The sequence below is a fragment of the Primulina tabacum genome, chromosome 6 (genome assembly GCF_025594145.1).
Source record: "Primulina tabacum isolate GXHZ01 chromosome 6, ASM2559414v2, whole genome shotgun sequence".
Taxonomy (NCBI): domain Eukaryota; kingdom Viridiplantae; phylum Streptophyta; class Magnoliopsida; order Lamiales; family Gesneriaceae; genus Primulina; species Primulina tabacum.
The window spans coordinates 25,086-46,200 of record NC_134555.1 but is presented as its reverse complement, the minus strand read 5'-3'; the positions used below and the strand labels follow the sequence as shown (position 1 = coordinate 46,200).

The window sequence follows — 21,115 nt, the reverse complement described above, 5'->3', positions numbered from 1 at the left end:
ATTCATAATTCTCAACTCATAATCATCATCATAAGCACATGATAGTACTCAAAATCTGCATATTTAATTCTAAACATGCTGGAAAATAATAACTATAGCATACAACGTCCGTTCTTCGATCCGGTTGCATTTCTACGATATCAATCATCTCAAGAACATATTATCAAAAGTATATCAGCATTTCTCCAACATGTATACTTCAAAACATGTTAAAACTTAACCAAACTTACATCCTTTTGTAGCCCTTAAAGAAAGGAGCAAGATTCTATGCTTGGATTAAAGTTTGGATGTGTAATTCTTCCAAAATCATAACATTAAAGCAAAAGGAATTGAAGCTTCTCCCCACTCTCTCACGTTCTCAGCTGATGGAAGTGGTGAAAGTGAAGACTCAGCACATTTCTATTTATATATATGCCATGTGTCTTCCTAAGAATTAAGGGTGGCTTTCTCGCACAGGGCACCGCGGGTGCACTCCGTCTAGACCGCGGGTGCGCTTAAGCTTCGGCACCACTTTTCATTTTCCACATTCGCCGACCGCGGGTGCGGTGTCTTGTAGACCGCGGGTGCGGTCCTGCTTCGCATAAAATTTCCTACCCTACTGGCCATGCACCGCGGGTGCGGTACCTCCTCACCGCGGGTGCGGTGTCACTTCTGTAAATAATCTCCAACTCTCTGTCCATCAACCGCGGGTGCACTCTTTCTTGGACCGCGGGTGCACCTAACTCTCGGTAACCCTATCAATATCCTAGCATCGCCGACCGCGGATGCGGTAGTAATACTGTAGCAGCACCGCGGGTGCGCTGCTTCTGGACCGCGGGTGCGGTGACCCTACTGTAAAAATGGCCAACTTTCTGCCTATCCACAGCGGGTGCGGTGCTTCTCTAGGCGCGGGTGCGGTCTCTTTCTTCAAGCAACACTTCATCTTTTCATTTTATCCACATACAATCTAGGGCATTACATATAGAGAAGCTATCCACAAGATCTTTCAATCTGCGGAAGCCAAGACCCCCTCTTCCACAGGGAGGCAAGCCCGAGACCAACGAGCCCAATGCAATTTCTTCTCCAAGGGCCTAGACCCGCAAAGAAAGGCATTAAAGGCTCTCTCAAGTTTCTCCATACAGCCAACGGAGGCTGAACAACCTGAAACAAATATATGGGCATCGATAGGAGCACACTACGAATGAGGGTCATGCGGCTCCTGGAGAAAGAGTACGAATCTCCCAACCCTCCAGCCGCCTCCTAACAGACTGTAAGAGGGGTCAAAAAGAGAACACGTCCTATTCCCCCGAATAAGGGAACTCCGAGGTACTTGATCGGTAGATGACCCTCCGCAAAGCCAGTGATACGCAAAAGTCTAGAGCGAAGGCGCTCAGAGCATTGCGGAGGTAAAATCAGGGAACTCTTGACAGCATTCACCAGCTGTCCCGAAGAGTTCTCATAGTGATGCATAAAATCTAAACGACGCTGCATCCCACGAGACCCACCATTGGCAAAAATAATGATATCATCAGCGTAGGCCAGGTGGGAAATCAAAAGATCACAACTAGAACAGTACCTAATAGCAGGATGACGCAAGTAGAGTCTGTCAAGGCCACGCGAAAGATATTCTGCCCCAAAGATGAAGAGAAGGGGGGACAATGGGTCTCCCTGCCTGAGGCCCCTGGTAGAACCGAAGAACCCCGAAAGAGAACCATTGATATTAACGGAGAAATGGCAATGAGAAATACAGGCAGAGACCAACGCCACAACCTGCTCAGAGAAACCAAAATGGCGCAAAACAGCAAAAAGGAAAGGCCATTGGACCCGATCATAGGCCTTAGCCATATCCAACTTCAAAATAACATTACCACCATGAGTGGGAATAGTGAGACTATGAGTGAGCTCCTGAGCAAGGAGGATGTTATCAGAAATCATCCGTCCCGGAACAAAACCAGTCTGATTCAAAGAAATAAGTCTCTCCGCCACAGCCCGCAAACGAGAGTACAACAACTTAGAAATGATCTTGTTCGTAACATTACACAGGCTGATCGGACGGAAATCCGACCAAGCCTGAGCACCCTCGATTTTTGGGATCAAAGTAATCGTGGTGGCTGTAAAGCTCTGAGGCAGGGGAGAGCCTCGGAAAAAATCCAAAACCGCATCCAACACATCCTGATGAACGATCTCCCAGCAATGTTAGAAAAACGCCGAAGAGAAGCCATCAGGGCCTGCGACACTGTCAGGAGAAATGGAGAAAACAATCGCACGCACCTCCTCTAGGGAGGGGGTAGCAGTAATCCCATAATTCTCCTCATCAGAAATCACCGAAGGAAACCCTGAAAAATCAGGACAATCAAGCACAAAAGGATCCCTAGTGAGTAAGTGCTGAAAAAACGAGACACCTGACTGCTGAATCAACTCAGGAGACGTCAGGCAAACCCCATCATTCCATATGCGGAATATCTTATTAGCCACACGCTTCTTCTTAACCATGTTATGAAAGAGTTTAGTGTTCCGCTCACCATCCTCTAGCCAGTTGTATGCAGCTTTTTGTTTCCAAAAATCCGCCTCCATGGCAGTGACACGAGCCAGATCCGCATTACTATCGGACAGGGTAGTCCAATTTGAATCAGAAGGATCGGCCTCACAGGCAAGCTCAGCAGAACGAACTGCACTCTCAGCCTCGGTGATTTTATCAAAGATGTTACCAAAAACATCCCAATTCCACCACTTGAGGTGATTCTTAAGACGCTTCATTTTGACAAAAAGACACGATATACCAATCAAACTGCAAGGCAAATTCCAATTGAGCCTAACAGTCTGTAAAAAACCATGATGCCGAAGCCACATACGCTGGAAGCGAAACGAGCTCGGCCCACGGGAAAAAACCGGAGCGGTAACCAAAAGCGGACAGTGGTCAGAAACAGTACGGGGGAGATGTTCAACTCGAATGGAGCTGAAATGATCACCCCAATCAACAGAAACCATAACCCTGTCCAACCGCTTCCAAATGGTCTTATTCGTCCAAGTGAACGAAGACCCCTCAAAACCAGCATCAAGCAAACTAGAATCCATAATGAAAGTGTTGAACTCTTCCATGGGTAGCAACCTACCACCACGGGTGCCCAAAAACTCAGACGCATCACGAACAACATTGAAATCCCCACCAATAATCCAAGGACCCAGAACAGGCTTGACGTGAAGCAGGGAAGACCAGAGAACCCGACGCTCAATATAATCACATCTGGCATAAACAAAAGAACAAAAAACAGATGTGGGTAAAAAAGGAGCAGAAACTTTAATGTGAAGGAACTGAGCATGATCAAGGACACACTCAGCCTGCACATCAGCAGCAAAGAACACCCAAATGTGACCAGAAAGATTCGAAATGACTCGAGAAAAACCAAGACGACGAGTCATGAATCTCTGATCTAAATCGATCATCGGCTCCAAAACAGTCAAAACCTTAATCTGTTTCTCCTTAACAAAAGCATGAAGCCTCTGTTGGGACTCCGAACCCCGGAGTCCCCGGATATTCCAGATGAGGAAATTCATGATGAACGGGCAGCAGAAATGCCCGATCGCTTCCTGAGCGACCCAGGAGGGTCATCCCTCCCCCTCTTTTTCTTAACATCTGGCATATCTGAGTCCACGACGCCGTCCTCAGATGCACGGCCATCACCCGATTCAGAATGTCTATCAAAACCCTGGTCAAGATCCTCAACAAACTTCTCACATACAACCCTCTCAGAAACAGGAGAACCCTGCCTATCAACCAACTGAGTAAACAAAGAAGACGCATCAGCAGGAGACGGAGGGTCAGAAGGGATCGAGTGACAAATATGATTCTCCAAACAAATCACGGGTTCAGTAAACACCGTGTCAATACCAGCATGCGGAGACCCCAAAACCTCCGCACAATCAACAAAAGGAGTGGCATCCTCCTCCTCCAAATCTTTAGCCCCAGACTGGGCTGACACACCACCTAATGCCAATGGGGAAACAACGACAGTGGGTGAACTCAAACCTACAGTATCCATACCCTCGGATGGGGCTTACTCCAAAGGAGGACCCCCGGTGATATCAACACCCACATCCCCAAGTGGGGCCCAAACTCAGAAGTGGAACCAACTAAAGCACTAGAATAAAAAAGCTGCGCCTCCTTTTGCCAAGGAGAAAGGACATCAAAAGCATTCGAAGTACTCTTCGACAGTGAAGGAGCCTGCCCTAGAGAGGGAACAGCAGTAGGTGGAACACGACGCGCTGGCCGTCTCCTTCTACGTCGCTTAGGACCAACAAAAGTTTCAACATTGGGGTCCTGAGGTCCCTGGACATCACCAGGAACGACACCCTCCTGGGGTGACTGACCCGAAGCAGCCGTCTGTGACGGAGGGACTAGACCAAAAGACTTAGCCCGGATCGGCCGGGGATTCTTGCCATGTGAGTAACAAACACTCGTCGCATGTCCCAACATTTTGCAGTCAGTGCAATAGGCCGGGATCCTCTCATACACAACCTCAATCTCCTGAATGTGATCAACCCAGCCTACCCAAATGTGCTTAACAGGAGGCGTTAACACGTTAACACACAAATCCGGGCAAAAGCCCCACGAGAAAGCTCAGCGGTGTGGTCATCAACTTTGATAGGATTACCCAAAAGTTTAGCAATTCGCACAAAGACTCTTCTTATCATATAAATGCAGGGGTAATTCTGGAATCCGGACCAAAACAGGAGCAAGCAGAGACTCCGCTTGAAACTTGAATTCCGGAGTCCACTTGGAAAACCGAATACCAAGGGGTCCAACAAACATACTACTCTTCGTCCAAAGACGAGCATATTCCTCCTCTCAAGATAGGATGATCACCATAAATCCCTGAGGTAAAAATTTCAAACTAAACGGTCGCCCAAAACCAAATTTATCAAAAGCCGTGGAAATAGAAGAGTTTGGGACAATGGACCGATTACCTGAAATTTTACCGACCAATGCATACTTGAAAGGCTCAGATAATGAGGAAATAGTCTCAGACGAAAATCTAATGCCTGGCTTTCCATCCAAAAAGGACGGCGCATGCATCTCATCCATCGAATCGAGCACCTCCAAAAAACTATTTTTCGCAGTACGGGGCGAGGGAGATGCCAAAACATCCTTAAAGGAAACAGGATGTGAAACTCCAGAAATAGGACGAGTAGAACCAGTAGAAATACCTGGAATGACAGAGGAAGCACGCCTATTCCGCAGAGTTACCGGCGTTGACAATTGACTTTACCGTTGACTTTCCGACCGACGAACCACAGTTGAACGGCGACGGCCCAGAGAGCATGGAACCGGAACCAAACACAGCAGAACCGGGCGGCGGAGGGGCGAAATCAGCTGAAACAGTGGTCGGAATTTGATTGAAAACCGGAAATTGGGCGTTTCCGATCACCGGCGGTTTTTCCGAAATTGAAGATGGCAAAACATTGCCCATAGATGGACGATCACAACCCTGAGAGGAATTGAAGAAATACTCCGGCGAAGAGCCTGAAATCGGCGACAGAAAAGACGCAGATGGGGCGACCGACACCGCATTCCTAGATCTGAAATTCCCAGGCGATATCGAACACCGATGGACCTGATTCATGAACCATTCTCTTCGTCTGGACCTGGGGATCACAGATCGGGGTCCGATTTACACTAACTGTGCCGGAGGTGGCAGGAATTTGAGGAAAACCAGACGACTGCGCAGTGAACAGTACTGCCGCAGCTTCAACCGATGAATGCGCCTGAAACGAAGGAGAAAGATGGTTGCGCAGGTGATGGGAAAGAACGCTGAGGTTGGGACGATGCTAACGAGTGGTCGGAGGCACCAAGAGAAGCAGCGGTGGCCGGCAGCGAAGATGTGCTAATTATAGGCGAGAATTCGATAGGTGATTTGGAGGGGTTACCGGACTCGGTTTGGACTGAAACTTGGATAGGTTGGTCGCCGTGAGGAGGCGGTTCAGGAGGGGTGGTTGGCCGGCCGGGATCCGGCGGCGGCGGCATGGCGGCGTTTTGGGCGTGAATAGTGAATAATTGGGGGTAATTTTTGGAGTTTTTTTTCGAGAGCGTTTAAGGGTTTAGGGTTTTGGGTTTTAGGGTTTAGGGTTTTTTTTTAAGAAACACCGCTGGAAGTGGGGGGGTTAGGCGGACCCCTACCTGTATATAACAACAAAACATAAATATAAGATAAAACCTAAAGAGGGGGGTACTATACCCAGACCTCTCGAAAGGATAGACAGACAACACATAAAAACATAAAGATCTAGGGTGGCAAATACATGTGCCAAAAGCTAATCCCTAGAAAAGAAAAAAACATAATAAAAATGAACATCAAAGATCAGCGCTAAAGACATCAAAACATAGGTAGGTGCAGTAAATGATCCCGCAATCAAAATAGTATCTGGCTGGAAAATCACTGTGCGAAAATGGTCGAAGCACAAATGGAGGACCGCAATCCAGCTGAAGTCAGAGAAGCTCCAAATCCCAAGAAGAAGCTGGAAAAATACGGAGCTCATAAAGTCATAAATCCAGACGTGACTGAAGCTCTGAAATAGGAAGCAACCAAGAGAGAACATCCAGAGCCACCAATACACGTAGCAAAAGTAGAGAACATAATAATCCCGACATGAATGGAGCTCCAGACCAGATAAACCACTGAGAGAGATCATGCAGAACCACCATAACACTCAGGAAGTGAACATAAAAGATATAAGGTGGCGGGCAAGGAGAAGCCTGGAGAGAGCGCCCGCCAGAGAACAGAGGTGTTCCAAAGAAAAACACCAACGGAGAAGGTGCGGGATCCCACCCAGATCCAAAATAACAAAGTACTGAGGGTGCAAGTGTCTGAACCAACTCACACACAAATGACAAAAAGGGAAAAAGGACGATCTCCCTGAGTGACATTACCAGCTGGGGCAAGAAGCGAACGCCCCAAACACCGAAGATAAGGCTGGTGTCCGAGCCTATCTAATGAAGCGACACACTTGAAAAAACCTAAGCACACGAAACACACGCGAAAAAATGCACACACCCAGAAAATCAACAACTCCACACACGCACACAAACGCCCACGTACACAGGCACACCCACACACGCACCCACTCACACTTTTTTTTTCCTTTTTTTTTTCTCTTTTTTTTTTTTTTCAAAATGCCTGGTACGAAGGCTAGTAACATCTGGCTCTGAGATAAGGGAGCCCAGAGAAATCAGATCGGGCACAGGAAGAAACATGGGTGGGGAGGTAGGGTCCTAGAACTAGGGAATATCGCCTATGCGAATGAGCCTCCAGTGCCAACGCATCCGCCACCGAGTTCCCCTCACGGAAGATATGGGAAATATGAACTTGTCGCCCCCTCAAAAGACAAACAATCCTGGTAACAATGAGGTCCACCGTCCAACTACACCTCCTAGATCTGAGAGTCTGTATAGAAATCTGGGAATCGGTCTCAATCCAAAGAGGGAAAAGACTGAAATCAGTACAGATAAGGAGACCCCTCCACATGGCCCACAACTCGCCTCTGACAATGGTCCCGACACCAATGAACTCACTGAAGGAGAGGATGATCCTGCCTGATGAGTCTCGAACAATGCCACCTGCTGAATGAATCACCGGGGTTGCCTCGAGAGCTCCCATCCACATTCAATTTGAAACAACCCGCAAGGGGGACGAAAGCATATGACAATCATCATTTTACGGGTTCTCAGATGACGCACCGAGATGCCCATGAGACTGGCAGCATGGGAGAAGCCCAGCCAATGGATAGGCTTGATGATATGAGCTGAAAAAGCCAGTCTGAGGTAAGACGTGATCTGGGATCTGACAGTCGCGGCAGAGATGTGCAACTGTCTATGCTTGGCATCATTTCTAGCAGTCTAAAGGAACCACAGAACGATTTTTTGGGATGACATATGGTTTGGGGATACTGCTCTGTCCAGCCAGTGTGAGGTCCGTGGGGGCCGTGATGTTCGGGTTTTTGACTTTTTGTCTGAGGGGGCCTGGGATTTCGATCTTCTTTGCGCTGTGGTGGCCCTTTCTGTTGCCGAGACGATTACTCTGACCCCGATTGCCTTTGGCGAGCCTGATTTGGCGCTTTGGATTCACAATGCTGACGGTGCTTTTTCGATTAGGTCTGCTTGGGAGCTTGTACGATTGAGAGAACCTGTTTCTGATAACTTGAATCCTTGTTGGGGCCGTTGGTTGAGGCCCACGATGTCTTTCTTTCTTGGAGGTTTTGGCATCAGTGGCTCCCGGTGGATGATATGCTCCAGCGTCGTGGCTTTGAGTTGGCTTCTCGATGCCAGTGTTGTGTTATGTCGGAGAGATTTACACACGTCTTCATTCATGGCCCGATAGCCTGTTCTGTCTGGCATTTCTTTGGGGCCATATTTCGTGTCCGGATCCCCTGCACAGGGGATCTCAGGTTGTTCCTTAGTGCTTGGAAGAGAAATCTTCATTGGGCACCTAGGGGCCACGCCAAGGAGTTTCTGCCCTTCATTGTTTTGTGGTTTCTCTGGACGGCTCGTAATGATGCGAAGCACCGTCAGTTGCGTATTTCTGGGGAGACTGTGAAGTCTCAGATTTTGTCTTACCTGCGTCTTTCCCATGCTGCTTTCATTGTTAAGCCCAAGCACTAGCTTGGTGCCTTTGAGGCGGCGAGATCGCTGGGTATCTTTGTTGGCTTTCAGCGGACCCATAGGTTAGCGATTGTCCGGTGGCTCTGTCCAACTCCTGGGTGCTTTAAGCTGAATGTTGATGGGAGTTCAAGGGGCAATCCTGGGGAGTCGTCTGTCGGTGGTGTTGTGCGTGATTCTTCTGGCAGGGTGATGCTCTCCTTCAGCGAGTTTATCGGAGTCGGACCAATGTTTGGGCAGAGCTTTGGGCGGTTTGGAGGGGCCTTCTTATCTGTTCCGATCGGTCTTTTTCCCCTTTGGGTTTAGGACCGATTCTCAGATTTCTCTTCAGATCCTGCGTTCTCGTCGGTGTCATTGGGACCTTCATCATACAGTCACTCGGATTCTGGTTCTTTTGAGGGGGCGGGCGGTTCATTTTTCACATTTTCCGGGAGGAAAATTCGGTGGCGGATGCGTTGGCGGCGAGGGCTCATACCATTAGGGTTTATACCTTAGAGTTAGGTCCTTCACTACCCAGACACATATCCATCCTGACCCGCTCGGATATCTCCGGGCTTCCCTACCTTAGATACAGATGTTCTTAGCTATTTGCAGCCCCTTCCTTTATTTGGATCTATTTCTATTTATATCTATATATATGTATTTTTTCCTTTGCAGGTACTGTCTCTTTGGAGGTTCGAACTTTTTCCTTTTCTTTCCAGTTGTGTTTGAGTGGGTCCAGACACTTGATCCCTCAGTGCTTTGTTTCTTTGGATCTGGGTGGACTCTCGCACCTTCTCCATTGGTGCTTTTATTTGGACCACCCCTGTTCTCTGGCGGTCGCTCTCTGCAGGCTTCTCCTTGGCCGCCGCTTTCTATATTTTGTGTTCTCTTGTCGAGTTTTATGGTGGCTTTGGATGATCTCTCTCAGTGGTTTCTTTGGCCCAGAGCTCCATTCATGTCGGGATTTATATGTTCTCTGCTTTTGCTGCGTGCATTGGTGGCTCTCCATGTTCTCTCTTGGCTACCTCTTATATCAGCGTTCCAGTCACGCTTGGATTTATGACGTAATGAGCTCCATTCGTTTTCACCTTCTTCTGGGGACTTGGAGCTTCTCTGACTTCAGCTGGATAGCGGTCCTCCATCTGTGCTTCTACTGTTTTGGCACAGTGCTTCTCCAGCTGGATACTATTTTGATTGCGGGATCATTTATTGCAGACCAATCTCGGACTAGGATGCCCTTTTCATGTTGGACTTACAGCGACAGACGGCTCAGAGATGGGTAAAATTGGTTGTCTTTTGCACCCACATCTGAGTCGGATCTTTACAGTTTAGACATGCTTCGATTTGTTTTGATGTATTTAGCGCTGCTCTTATATGTTCATTTTTATTATGCGCTTTTCCTAGGGCTAAGATTTTGGCACATGTATTTGCCACCCTAGGTTTTATGTTTTTTTGTTTTATGTGTTGTCAGACTAGCCTTTCGAGAGGTCTTGGTATAGTCCCCCTCTCTTTAGGTTTTATCTTGTATTTTTTTTGTGTTGATATATACAGGTAGGGGTCCGCCTAACCCCCCCGCTTCCGGCGGTGTTTTATTTTAAAAAAAAAAACCCTAAACCCTAAACCTAAACCCTAAACCCGAAACCCTAAACCCTAAATCGACCCAACTTGAAAAAATGCTCTAAATTTCAAAAAACCCAAAATTTCCCTAAAAAATCGCCCAACCCTTGCTGACCCGCCGCCATGCCGCCGCCGCTGGTTCCCGGCCGGTTCACTACTCCACCTGAATCGCCGCCCCCGGAAGACCATCATATCAAAAAATCAGCTCCATCCGACGCCGATTGCCCGTCCAAATCGTCATCTGAAATCCCGCATTTTCCGGCAACTTTTGCGTCGCCGCTCTCCACCTGGTCCGATCGTCGCCGAACATACACCCTTAGAAGCGCCTTTTCACGTCGATTCTTGTGTCCAAAAATCAGAAAGATCCATGTCCATTTGCACCGCCGATTTAACAGCCAAAGTCGCGCCGGTACTGTTCACCGCGCCTCAATCCACGTTTCTGTCCACTCCGGCCGATTCCGGTCACCTCTGTTCAAGCGCAACCTCGATCTGGAATCCCTTGGAGAAGACGATTCCAACCATACAAGCCCCGTCGTCGTCGGTGTTGATTCCCGACGAGGAATTTTAGATCTACGGTTCGCCTAATCGAAACCCTAACGCCGACGGTGTTTTCTTTCAATTCCGGCGCCGTCACTGCTCCGTTGGCTAATTCCTCTGAACCGTATACTCCCCTTGCCATGGGTAATCCATCTATGTCTTCAATTTCAGGTAATTCGCTGTCGATCAGAAACGCCCAAATTGGCGATTCTCATTCGATATCATCCGATTCTCGTGTTCAATCGGCCCCTCCGCCGTCCGGTTCTGCTCCGACTGGTCCCGGTTCTGTGCTCAGCTCGCCGACGCCGTTCCACGGTGATACTCTGGTCGGAAAGTCAACGGTCAACGGTCAATGGTCAACGGTCAAACCCGAGATCGCGGAAAGTCGCTTCGGTTAATCCAGGTACTTCTTCGGGTTTTTCTGGCCCTTTAGCTACTATTACACCACCACTGTCATTTCGCGATGTTTTGGCCCCGTCGTCCTCTCGGACGACAAAGAACAGCTTCGAGGATGTTCTTGGGTAGATGGATCAGATGCCTGCGCCGTCATTTAAGGACGGTAAGCCTGGCATTCACTTCTCGGATGAGACCATTTCATCTTTATCGGCTCCGTTCAAGTTTGCTTTGGTCGGTAAAATTTCTGGCAACCGATCGATTGTGCCCAATCATGCTATATCTGCGGCTTTTGCCACTTTCGGTTTTGGGCGACCGTATAATTTGAAATTCTTGCCAAGGGGTTTTCTTGTGATTTTCCACTCCTGTGAGGAGGATTATGCACGTCTCTGGACCAGGGGCAGTCTGCTGTCTGCTTATCGGTCCACTTAGTATAAGAATCTCCAAATGGACCCCGGAGTTCAATTTCCAGGCGGAGTCTCCACTTGCCCCGATTTGGGTCCGTCTTCCGGAGTTACCACTCCATCTTTATGACAAGAAGAGCCTTTGTGCTCTTACGAAGCTTTTGGGCACTCCCATTAAGATTGATGATTACACAGCAAATGGTACTCGGGGGGCCTTTGCTCGCATTTGTGTTGAGATCAATGTCTTGGAGCCCCCTGTCCAGTCAATCTGGGTGTCCTGGGGCGATCACGTACAGGAGATAGCGGTTGTCTATGAGAATATCCCAGCTTATTGCACTGATTGCAAGATGCGGGGGCATGCGACCGCTGTTTGTTATTCGCATGGGAAGAATCCCCGTCCAGTTCGGACCAGGCCTGCTGATCCTGTTCCCCCGAATCAGGATGGAAATGTGGGCAAGTTACACCAGGGGGGTTTGGCCTCTGAGGTTGTTTAGGGTCCTCAGGACCTAAATCCTGAGCAGTTCGTTGGTCCTAAGCGTAGGAGGAGGAGGCGGGTTGCTCCTCGTGTGCCTACTGTGAGAGCTCGTCCTGCTAGGCCTGTAGTCCCGGTGGGCACCTCGAACGCCTTTGATGTCTTGTCCCCTTGGCAGGCGGAGGCGGAGCGAGGTAGTGATTCCATGGTTGTTGGGGACAGTACTGATGCTGTTTCTCCTTTGGGGGATGTGGGAGCTGGTTTATCTGGTGATGCTCCCTTGGAGCAGAGTTTGAGTTCTCATCAGGAGGCCCCTATTTCTGACCGTCCTGAGGTCACGGTGGCTGAGGACGATGAGAGTGTTCCTTTCGTGGACTGCGTGGATGACCTTGGATCTCCACGCTCGGATGTGGTGACTGTGTTTCTCACCCCGAAGGTTTGTATTGAAAATCATAGAAGTCACTCGGTCCCATCTTGTCCTGTATCCCCTGCTGATGCTACTTCTATGCTGGACGAGTTGATTGCTCGACAGGGACCCCCTATTCTTGAGATGATTCCCAGTCACATGTCGGCTGATGATCCTGATCAGGATTTTGATCGACATTCTGTGACTGGAGTTAGCTGTGGGTCTGAGTGTAGTATTCTGGACAATGATATGTCCAATCCCAGAAAAAGATCTCAGGATGATGGTCGGGGATCGCGTAAAAAACGATCGGATCCTTCTTCCACCCGTTCCCCATGAAGTGCTTAATCTGGAATATCCGGGGACTTCAAGGTTCGGAGTCCCAGCAGAGGCTCCATGCCTTTGTGAAGGAGAAACAGATCAAGGTTTTGGCTGTTTTGGAGCCCATGATTGATCTGGATCCGAGATACATGAATCGTCGTTTGGGGTTTTCTGGAGTCATCTCTAATCTCTCCGGTCATATCTGGGTTTTTTTGCTGCTGATGTGAGGGCGGAGTGTGTTTTTTATCATGCTCAGTTCTTTCACATCAGAGTCTCTGCCTCTTTCTTCCCGACAGAGATATTTTGTTCTTTTGTCTATGCTGGATGTGATTATGTTCAGCGTAGGGATCTTTGGGCTTCTTTGCTTTTGGTTAAGCCTGTTTTGGGTCCCTGGCTGGTTGGGGGCGACTTTAATGTCGTCAGGGATGCTTTTGAGTGCTTGGGCTCCCGTGGTGGTAGGTTGCTACCCATGGAGGAGTTCAAAACTTTTATTCTTGATACTGGCCTGATCGATGCTGGTTTTGATGGGTCTTCGTTCACTTGGACGAATAAGACCATTTGGAAGCGGTTGGACAGGGTCCTGGTTTCTGTTGATTGGGGAGATCATTTCAGCTCGATTCGGGTTGAACATTTCGCTAGTACTGTCTCGGATCACTGTCCGCTTTTGGTTACCGCTCCTGTTTTTGCCCGTGGGCCGAGCTCGTTTCGCTTCCAGCGTATGTGGGTTAGGCACCATGGTTTTTTGCGGACTATGAGGCTTAATTGGAATCTGCCTTGCAGTCTAAACGGCATGCCTCGGCTTTTTTCCAAGATGAAGCGTCTCAAACAGCACCTCCGGTGGTGGAATCAGGATGTTTTTGGTAACATCTTTGATAGACTCACTGAGGCTGAGAGGGCTGTTCGTTCAGCTGAGGATGTCTATGAGGTCGACCCTTCTGATGCGAATTGGACTTTTCTGTCCGATCGCAATGAGGATCTGTCCCGTATCACCGCCATGGAGGCGGATTTTTTGAAACAGAAAGCGGCTTGCCATTGGCTTGAGGATGGTGAGCAGAACACTAGATTCTTCCATAATATGGTGAGGAAAAAGCGCGTGGCGAACAAAATTTTCCGCATTTGGGAGAATGGGGTCTGCCTGACGTCTCAGCATTTGATTCAGCAGTCAGGAGCCTTGTTTTTCCAGGATCTTCTTACCGGGGAGACCTCTGCGCTCGATTGCCCTGATTTTTCGAGTTTTCCCTCGGTTATCTCTGTCGTGGAGAATAATGGTATTGCTGCGATTCTCTCTTTGAAGGAGGTCCGCGCGGACCGTCTTCTCCATTCACCCTGATAACGTTGCTGGCCCTGATGGCTTCTCTTCGGCGTTCTTTCAGCATTGCTGGGAGATTGTCCATCAGGATGTTTTTGGTGCTGTTCTTGATTTTTTCCAGGGTTCTCATATGCCTTAGGGTTTTACCGCCACCACGATCACTCTGATTCCCAAAGTCGAGGGTGCACGCGCTTGGTCGGACTTCCGTCCGATCAGTCTGTGCAATGTCACGAACAAGATCATCTCGAAGCTGTTGTACTCTCGGATGAGGGATGTGGTGGAGAGACTTATTTCTCCGAATCAGAGTGGCTTCGTTCCGGGGCGGATGATATCTGATAATATTCTCCTTGCCCAGGAGCTCACTCACAGCATTAATCCCCCCACTCGTGGTGGTAATGTCATCTTGAAGTTGGATATGGCCAAGGCCTATGATAGGGTCCAGTGGCATTTCCTATTTGAAGTTTTGAGACATTTTGGTTTTTCAGAGCGTGTTGTGGCTTTGGTCTCGGCATGTATTTCCCATTGTCGTTTCTCCGTGAACATCAATGGTTCTCTATCGGGGTTTTTTGGTTCCACCAGAAGCCTCCGGCAGGGCGATCCATTGTCTCCCTTTCTCTTCATTTTGGGGGCGGAATATCTTTCTCGTGGCCTTGACCGCCTCTACCTGCAGCATACTGCGCTTAGGTATCGTTCTGATTGTGATATTTTGATTTCCCACCTGGCTTACGCTGATGATGTCATTATTTTTGCCAGTGGTGGGTCTCGTGGTATGCAGCGCCTTGTCGATTTTCTGCATCACTACGAGAACTGTTCGGGGCAGCGTGTGAATGCTGCCAAGAGTTCTTTGATTTTGCCTCCGAGGTGCTCTGGGCACCTCTGCTCCCGGCTTTTGCGAATCACCGGGTTCGCCGAGGGTCATCTGCCCCTCAAGTACCTCGGAGTTCCCCTTTATCGGGGTAACCGAACATGCACCCTTTTTGAGCCCCTCCTACAGTCTGTTCGTAGGAAGTTAGAGGGTTGGGAGATTCGGACCCTTTCCCCGGGTAGCTGCATGACCCTGATACGTAGCGTGCTCCTCTCCATGCCGATTGATCTGTTTCAGGTGGTTCAGCCACCCCTGGCTGTCATGGAGAAGCTTGAGCGGACCTTCAATGCCTTCCTCTGGGGGTCGAGACCCTTGGAAAGGAAGTGGCACTGGGCCCGGTGGTCCCGGGCTTGCCTCCCTGTGCTTGAGGGGGGCCTTGGATTCCGCAGATTGAAAGATCTCGTGGAATGTTTTTCTATAAAATTATGGTTCAGATTTCGGCAGGGCTCCTCTCTATGGGCGAGATTCCTTTTCCGGAAGTATTGTCGGCTGGATACTCCTGCCTGTGTCCCCGCCCGTGGTTCTATATCCCCCATTTGGCGTCGTCTCCTTAGGATCCGCCCTCGTGCGGAGCCTGTCATTCGCTGGCGCGTTGGTATTGGAAATGTATCTTTTTGAGATGACACTTGGCTCGGGGACGCTCCCTTCTCCTCCCAGTGTGTGGTCCGCGGGGGCCGTGATGTCCGGATATCTCATTTTTTGTCTGAGGGGTCCTGGCATTTTGATCGCCTGTGTGCGGTAGTTGCTCCTTCGGTGGCCGAGGAGATCGTTTTGATTCCTGTTCTTTCGGGAGAGCCCGATCTAGCACGCTTCATCCATAGCTCTGATGGTGCTTTTTCAGCGAGATCTGCTTCGGAGCTGATCCGTCAGCGTGCTCCGTCTTTTATATCTTCCGCCCGTGTTGGGGGAGCTGGTTGAGGCCTACCATGTCGTTCTTTCTCTGGAGATTCTGGCATCAGTGGCTCCATGTTGATGAGGTACTTCAGCGCCGTGGTTTTGCGTTAGCTTCGAGATGTCAGTGTTGTGATATGTCCGGGACATTCACACACATATTCCTTCGCAGCCCGGTAGCTCTGTCTGTTTGGCGTTTCTTTGGCGTCGTTTTTCGGGTCCATATTCCCGACACTGAGGATTTCAGTTAGTTCCTCAGTGCGTGGAAAAGAGACTTGGTCTGGTCCCAGGGGGGCCATGTGCGGGAGTTTCTCCCCTGCATCGTTATGTTGTTCCTCTGGACTGCGCGGAACGATGCTAAGCACCGTCATCTTCCCATCTCGGGGGAGACGGTGAAATACCAGATTTTGTCTTACCTGCGTCTCGCACACACTGCGCGTACTGTCAAGCCCAGACATTGGCTGGGTGTGTTTCATGTGGCAAGATCGATGGGTATTTCGGTTGCTCTCCACAGATTACATAGGACGGCGATTGTTCGATGGCTGCGACCGCCGTCCGGGTGCTTTAAGCTAAATGTGGATGGGAGCTCGCGTGGTATATCTGGGGACTCTACTGTTGGTGGCGTTGTTCGGGATGATTCCGGGAGGGTTGTGCTCTCATTCAGCGAGTTCATTGGAGCTGGGTCTTCTCTCCGGGCTGAGCTTTGGGCGGTTTGGAGGGGTCTTCTCCTTTGTTCCGATCATTCTTTTTTCCCTCTTTGGATCGAGCTTGATTCTCTGACTTCTATTCAGCTCATTCATTCCCGTCGATGTTTCTGGGGTCTTGATCACATTGTATCTAGGATTCTGGTCCTTTTGAGGGGGCGGTCTGTTCATATTTCGCATATATTCCGGGAGGGTAATTCGGTGGCGGATGCCTTGGCGGCGAGGGCCCAAGACCTTAGGCACTTTACCTTAGAGTTAGGTCCTTCCTTACCCAGTCACATCTCCATCCTAGACCGCTCTGATCGTTCAGGCTGCCATACCTCCGATACAGATATTCTTAGCCATTTGCAGCCCCTGTTTTCCTTTGGATCTCTTTCTTTTTATTTCATGTTATATATGTATGTATGTATTTTTTATTGCAGGTCTTTATTTCTTGGAGATTGTTCTATACTCATATTTGTTCTGTGCAAGTGGGTCCAGACACTTGCGCCCTCCTTATTTTGTTCATTTGGGTTTGGGTGGGTCCCAGCACTTTCTCGGTTGGTGCTTTTCTTTGGACTACCCTGTTATCTGGCAGGCGTTCACTGCAGGCTTCTCCTTGCCCACCGATTTCTTACCTTATGTTTTGCCGACTGCTATGGTGCATCTGGATGTTGTATCTCAGTGATTTCTCTGGCCTGGAGCTCCATTTATAGTTACAGTCGCGTGATTCATGCTTGCATTTCTGACGTGATGAGCTCCGACAGTATTCTCTCTCATCTTGGGATTTGGAGCTTTTATGATTTGAGCTGCATTGCGGTCCTCCTTCCGTGCTTCAACCGTTTTTGCACAGTAACTTCCCAGCTACTTGATATTTTGACTGCGCAATCCTGTATAGCAGTAAGATCTTGGAATATGATGTATTTTTCAGTTTGGCATTACATTGACAGACGACTCAGAGATGGGTACCATCGGTGGTCTTTTGCACCTACTTCTGAGCTGGATTTTTATTGGTTAGATCGGTTTGGATTTATTTTCATGAATCTAGCGCTGCTCTTAGGGGTTCATTTGTATTATTCGCTTTTCCTAGGGATTAGTTTCTGGCTTATGTATTTGCCACCCTAGGTTTTTGTTTGTATGTTTAGTATGACTAGCCTTTTGAGAGGTCTTGGTGTTGTCATCCTCTCTTTAGGTTTTATCTTGTATTTCTGTTATTGATGGTATATATAGGTAGGGGTCTGCCTAACCCACCCGCTTCCGGCGGTGTTTTATTAAAAAAAATAACCCTAAACCCTAAACCCTAAACCATAAACCATAAACCCTAGACCACTCTGATTCGGAGAAACAAGTCTCTCCACCAGGTTTAGGGTTTAGGGTTTAGGGTTTAGTGTTTTTTTTTTTAAATAAACACCGCCGGAAGCGGGGGGGTTAGGCAGACCCCTACCTGTATATATCATCAAACACAAAATACAAGATAAAACCTAAAGAGAGGAGGATAAAATCAACACCTCTCAAAAGGCTAGTCATACATATAGAAAAACAGAAACCTAGGGTGGCAAATACACAAGCCAAAAACTAATCCCTAAGTAAAATGCATAATACAAATAAACACAAGTGATCAGCGCTAAATACATGAAAACAAAGCGAAACATATCTAAACAGTAGTGATCCAGCTCAGAAGTAGGTGCAAAAGACCATCGATGGTACCCATCTCTGAGCCGTCTGTGGATGTAATGCCAATATGAAAAGTACATCCTAATCCAAGAACGGGCAGCTGTAAAGGATCCCGCAGTCAAAAAAGTAAACAGCTGTAGAGTCACATCATGAGTCACGCGAATGAATGAAACTCTAGGCCAAATAAACCACGGAGAGAAAATATCCAGAAACTCCATATCACTCGGCAAAAACGTAAGAGTAGAAGTCGGCGGACAAGGAGAAGCCTGCAGAGAACGCCCGCCAGATAACAGGGGTAGTCCAAAGAAAAGCACCAACGAGGCAAGTGCTGGTACCCACCCCAACCCAATGGAGCAAAACAAGGAGGGTGCAAGTGTCTGGGCCCACTTGCACAGGACAAATAGGGTGAGAGTGTCTGATCCCACTCACACAAGACTAGCAAAACGGGGAAATAAAGAAACCCTAGAAATAACAGTACCTGCAAAGAAAAAATATACATATACATATAGAAAGACAGAAGAAATGGATCCAAGTGAAGGGAAGGGTTGCAAATAGCTAAGAAGATCTATATCTCAGGTAGGGAAGCCCGGATGTATCCGAGCGAGCAAGTATGGAAATGTGCCTAGGGAGGGAATGACCTAACTCTAAGGTAAAGTGCCTAAGGGTATGGGCCCTCGTCGCCAACGCATCTGCCAACGAATTACCCTCCCGGAATATATGCGAAATATGAACAGACCGCCCCCTCAAAAGGACCAGAATCCTGGATACAATGTGATCAAGACCCCAGCAACATCGATGGGAACGAATGAGCTGAATAGTCATCAGAGAATCAAGCTCAATCCAAAGAGGGAAAAAAGAATGATCAGAACAAAGGAGAAGACCCCTCCAAACCGCCCAAAGCTCAGCCCGGAGAGAAGACCCAGCTCCAATGAACTCGCTGAATGAGAGCACAACCCTCCCGGAATCATCCCGAACAACGCCACCAGCAGCAGAGTCCCCTGTTAAACCACGCGAGCTCCCATCCACATTAAGCTTGAAGCACCCGAACGGCGGTCGCAGCCATCGAACAATCGCTGTCCTATGTAATATGTGGAGAGCAACCGAAATACCCATCGATCTCGCCACATGAAACATTCCCAGCCAATGTCTGGGCTTGATAATACGCGCAGAGTGGGCGAGACGCAGGTAAGAAAAAATCTGGTACTTCACCGTCTCCAGAGATGTGAAGATGACGGTGCTTAGCATCGTTCCGCGCAGTCCAGAGGAACCACAGAACGATGCAGGGGAGAAACTCCCGCACATGGCCCCCCTGAGACCAGACCAAGTCTCTTTTCCACGCACTGAGGAACTAACTGAAATCCTCAGTGTCGGGAATACGGACCCAAAAAATGGCGCCAAAGAAACGCCAAACAGACCGAGCTACCGGGCTGCGAAGGAATATGTGTGTGAATGTCTCGTACATATCACAACACTGACATCACGAAGCTAACGCAAAACCCCGGCGCTGGAGTACCTCTTCAACTGGGAGCCACTGATGCCAGAATCTCCTGAGGAAGAACGACATGGTAGGCCTCAACCAGCTCCCCCAACACGGGCGGAAGATATCAGAAGACGGAGCACGCTGACGGATCAGCTCCCAAGCAGATCTCGCTGAAAAAGCACCATCAGAGCTATGGATCCAGCGTGCCAGATCGGGCTCTTCCAAAAGAACAGGAATCAAAACGATCTCCTCGGCAACCGAAGGAGAAACTACCGCACAAAGGCGATCAAAATCCCAGGATCCCTCAGACAAAAACTGAGATATCCGGACCTCCGCGGACCACACACCGGGAGGACAAGGGAGCGTCCCCGAGCCAAGTTTCATCCCAAAAGGATACATCTCCAAGACCAACGCGCCAGCGAATGCCAGGCTCCGCCCGAGGGCGGATCCTAAGGAGACGACGCCAAATGGGGGATATAGAACCACGTGCGGGGACACAGGCAGGAGCATCCAGCTGGCAATACTTCCGGAAAAGGAATCTCGCCCATAGAGAGGAGCCCTGCCGAAATGTGAACCATAATTTTATAGATAAACATTCCACGAGATCTTTCAATCTGCGGAATCGAACGCCCCCCTCAAGCACGGGGAAGGCAAGCCCGGGACCACCGGGCCCAATGCCACTTCCTATCCAAAAGTCTCGACCCCCAGAGGAAGGCATTGAAGACCTGCTCAAGCTTCTCCATGACAGCCAGAGGTGGCTGAACCACCTGAAACAGATAAATCGGCATGGAGAGGAGTACGCTACGTATCAGGGTCATGCGGGTAACCGGGGAGAGGCTTCGGATCTCCCAACCCTCTAACTTCCTACGAATAGACTGTAGGAGGGGCTCAAAAAGGGAGCATGTCCGATTACCCCGATAAAGGGGTACTCCGAGGTATTTGAGGGGCAGATTACCCTCGGCAAACACGGTAATGCGCAAAAGCCGGGAGCGGAGGCGTCCAGAGCACCTCGGAGGCAAAATCAAAGAACTCTTGGCAGCATTCACGCGCTGCCCGAACAGTTCTCATAGTGATGCAGAAAATCGACAAGGTGCTGCATACCACGAGACCCACCACTGGCAAAAATAATGACATCATCAGCGTAAGCCAGGTGGGAAATCAAAATATCACAATCAGAACGATACCTGAGTGCAGGATACTGCAGATAGAGACGGTCAAGGCCTCTCGAGAGATACTCCGCCCCCAAAATGAAAGCAGGGGGGACAGGGGATCGCCCTGTTTGAGGCTTCTGGTGGAACCAAAAAACCCCTAGAGAGAGCCATTGATGTTCACGGAGAAATGACAGTGAGATATGCAAGCCGAGACCATCTCCACTACCCGCTCCGAGAAGCCAAAGTGCCGCAGAACCTCAAAGAGAAAAGACCATTGGACCCTGTCATAGGCCTTGGCCATATC

The 21,115-nt window shown here is 49.0% G+C and overlaps 2 protein-coding genes across 2 annotated transcripts; one reads left to right on the top strand and one right to left on the bottom strand.

The window, feature by feature from the left end:
• Nucleotides 1–969: 969 nt before the first annotated feature.
• LOC142548324 (uncharacterized) lies at nt 970–3,534 on the bottom strand. Its single transcript, XM_075656630.1, has 6 exons — nt 3,020–3,534; nt 2,251–2,767; nt 1,832–2,151; nt 1,551–1,749; nt 1,249–1,464; nt 970–1,140 (listed from the first exon to the last, which is right to left on the bottom strand). Exons 1-6 carry the CDS (start codon nt 3,532–3,534, stop codon nt 970–972), a joined length of 1,938 nt encoding a protein of 645 aa, XP_075512745.1.
• A 9,975-nt stretch (nt 3,535–13,509) lies between these two features.
• Nucleotides 13,510–17,194, top strand: LOC142548323 (uncharacterized). Its single transcript, XM_075656629.1, has 4 exons — nt 13,510–14,055; nt 14,207–14,459; nt 14,553–14,765; nt 16,950–17,194. The coding sequence occupies exons 1-4, from the start codon at nt 13,510–13,512 to the stop codon at nt 17,192–17,194; spliced, it is 1,257 nt and encodes a 418-aa protein (XP_075512744.1).
• Nucleotides 17,195–21,115: the final 3,921 nt, after the last annotated feature.

Coding starts and splice junctions, on each gene's coding strand:
- LOC142548324 (XM_075656630.1), bottom strand. CDS start 3,534: ATGAATTTCCTCATCTGGAATATCCGGGGACTCCGGGGTTCGGAGTCC. Junction 2,768..3,019: donor CTTGATGCTGGTTTTGAGGG/GTCTTCGTTCAC, acceptor TTTGCCTTGCAG/TTTGATTGGTATATCGTGTC. Junction 1,465..1,550: donor TCATCCTGCTATTAGGTACT/GTTCTAGTTGTG, acceptor CGTGGGATGCAG/CGTCGTTTAGATTTTATGCA.
- LOC142548323 (XM_075656629.1), top strand. CDS start 13,510: ATGAGGCTTAATTGGAATCTGCCTTGCAGTCTAAACGGCATGCCTCGG. Junction 14,056..14,206: donor CGATTCTCTCTTTGAAGGAG/GTCCGCGCGGAC, acceptor CATATGCCTTAG/GGTTTTACCGCCACCACGAT. Junction 14,460..14,552: donor TAATCCCCCCACTCGTGGTG/GTAATGTCATCT, acceptor TTGGTTTTTCAG/AGCGTGTTGTGGCTTTGGTC.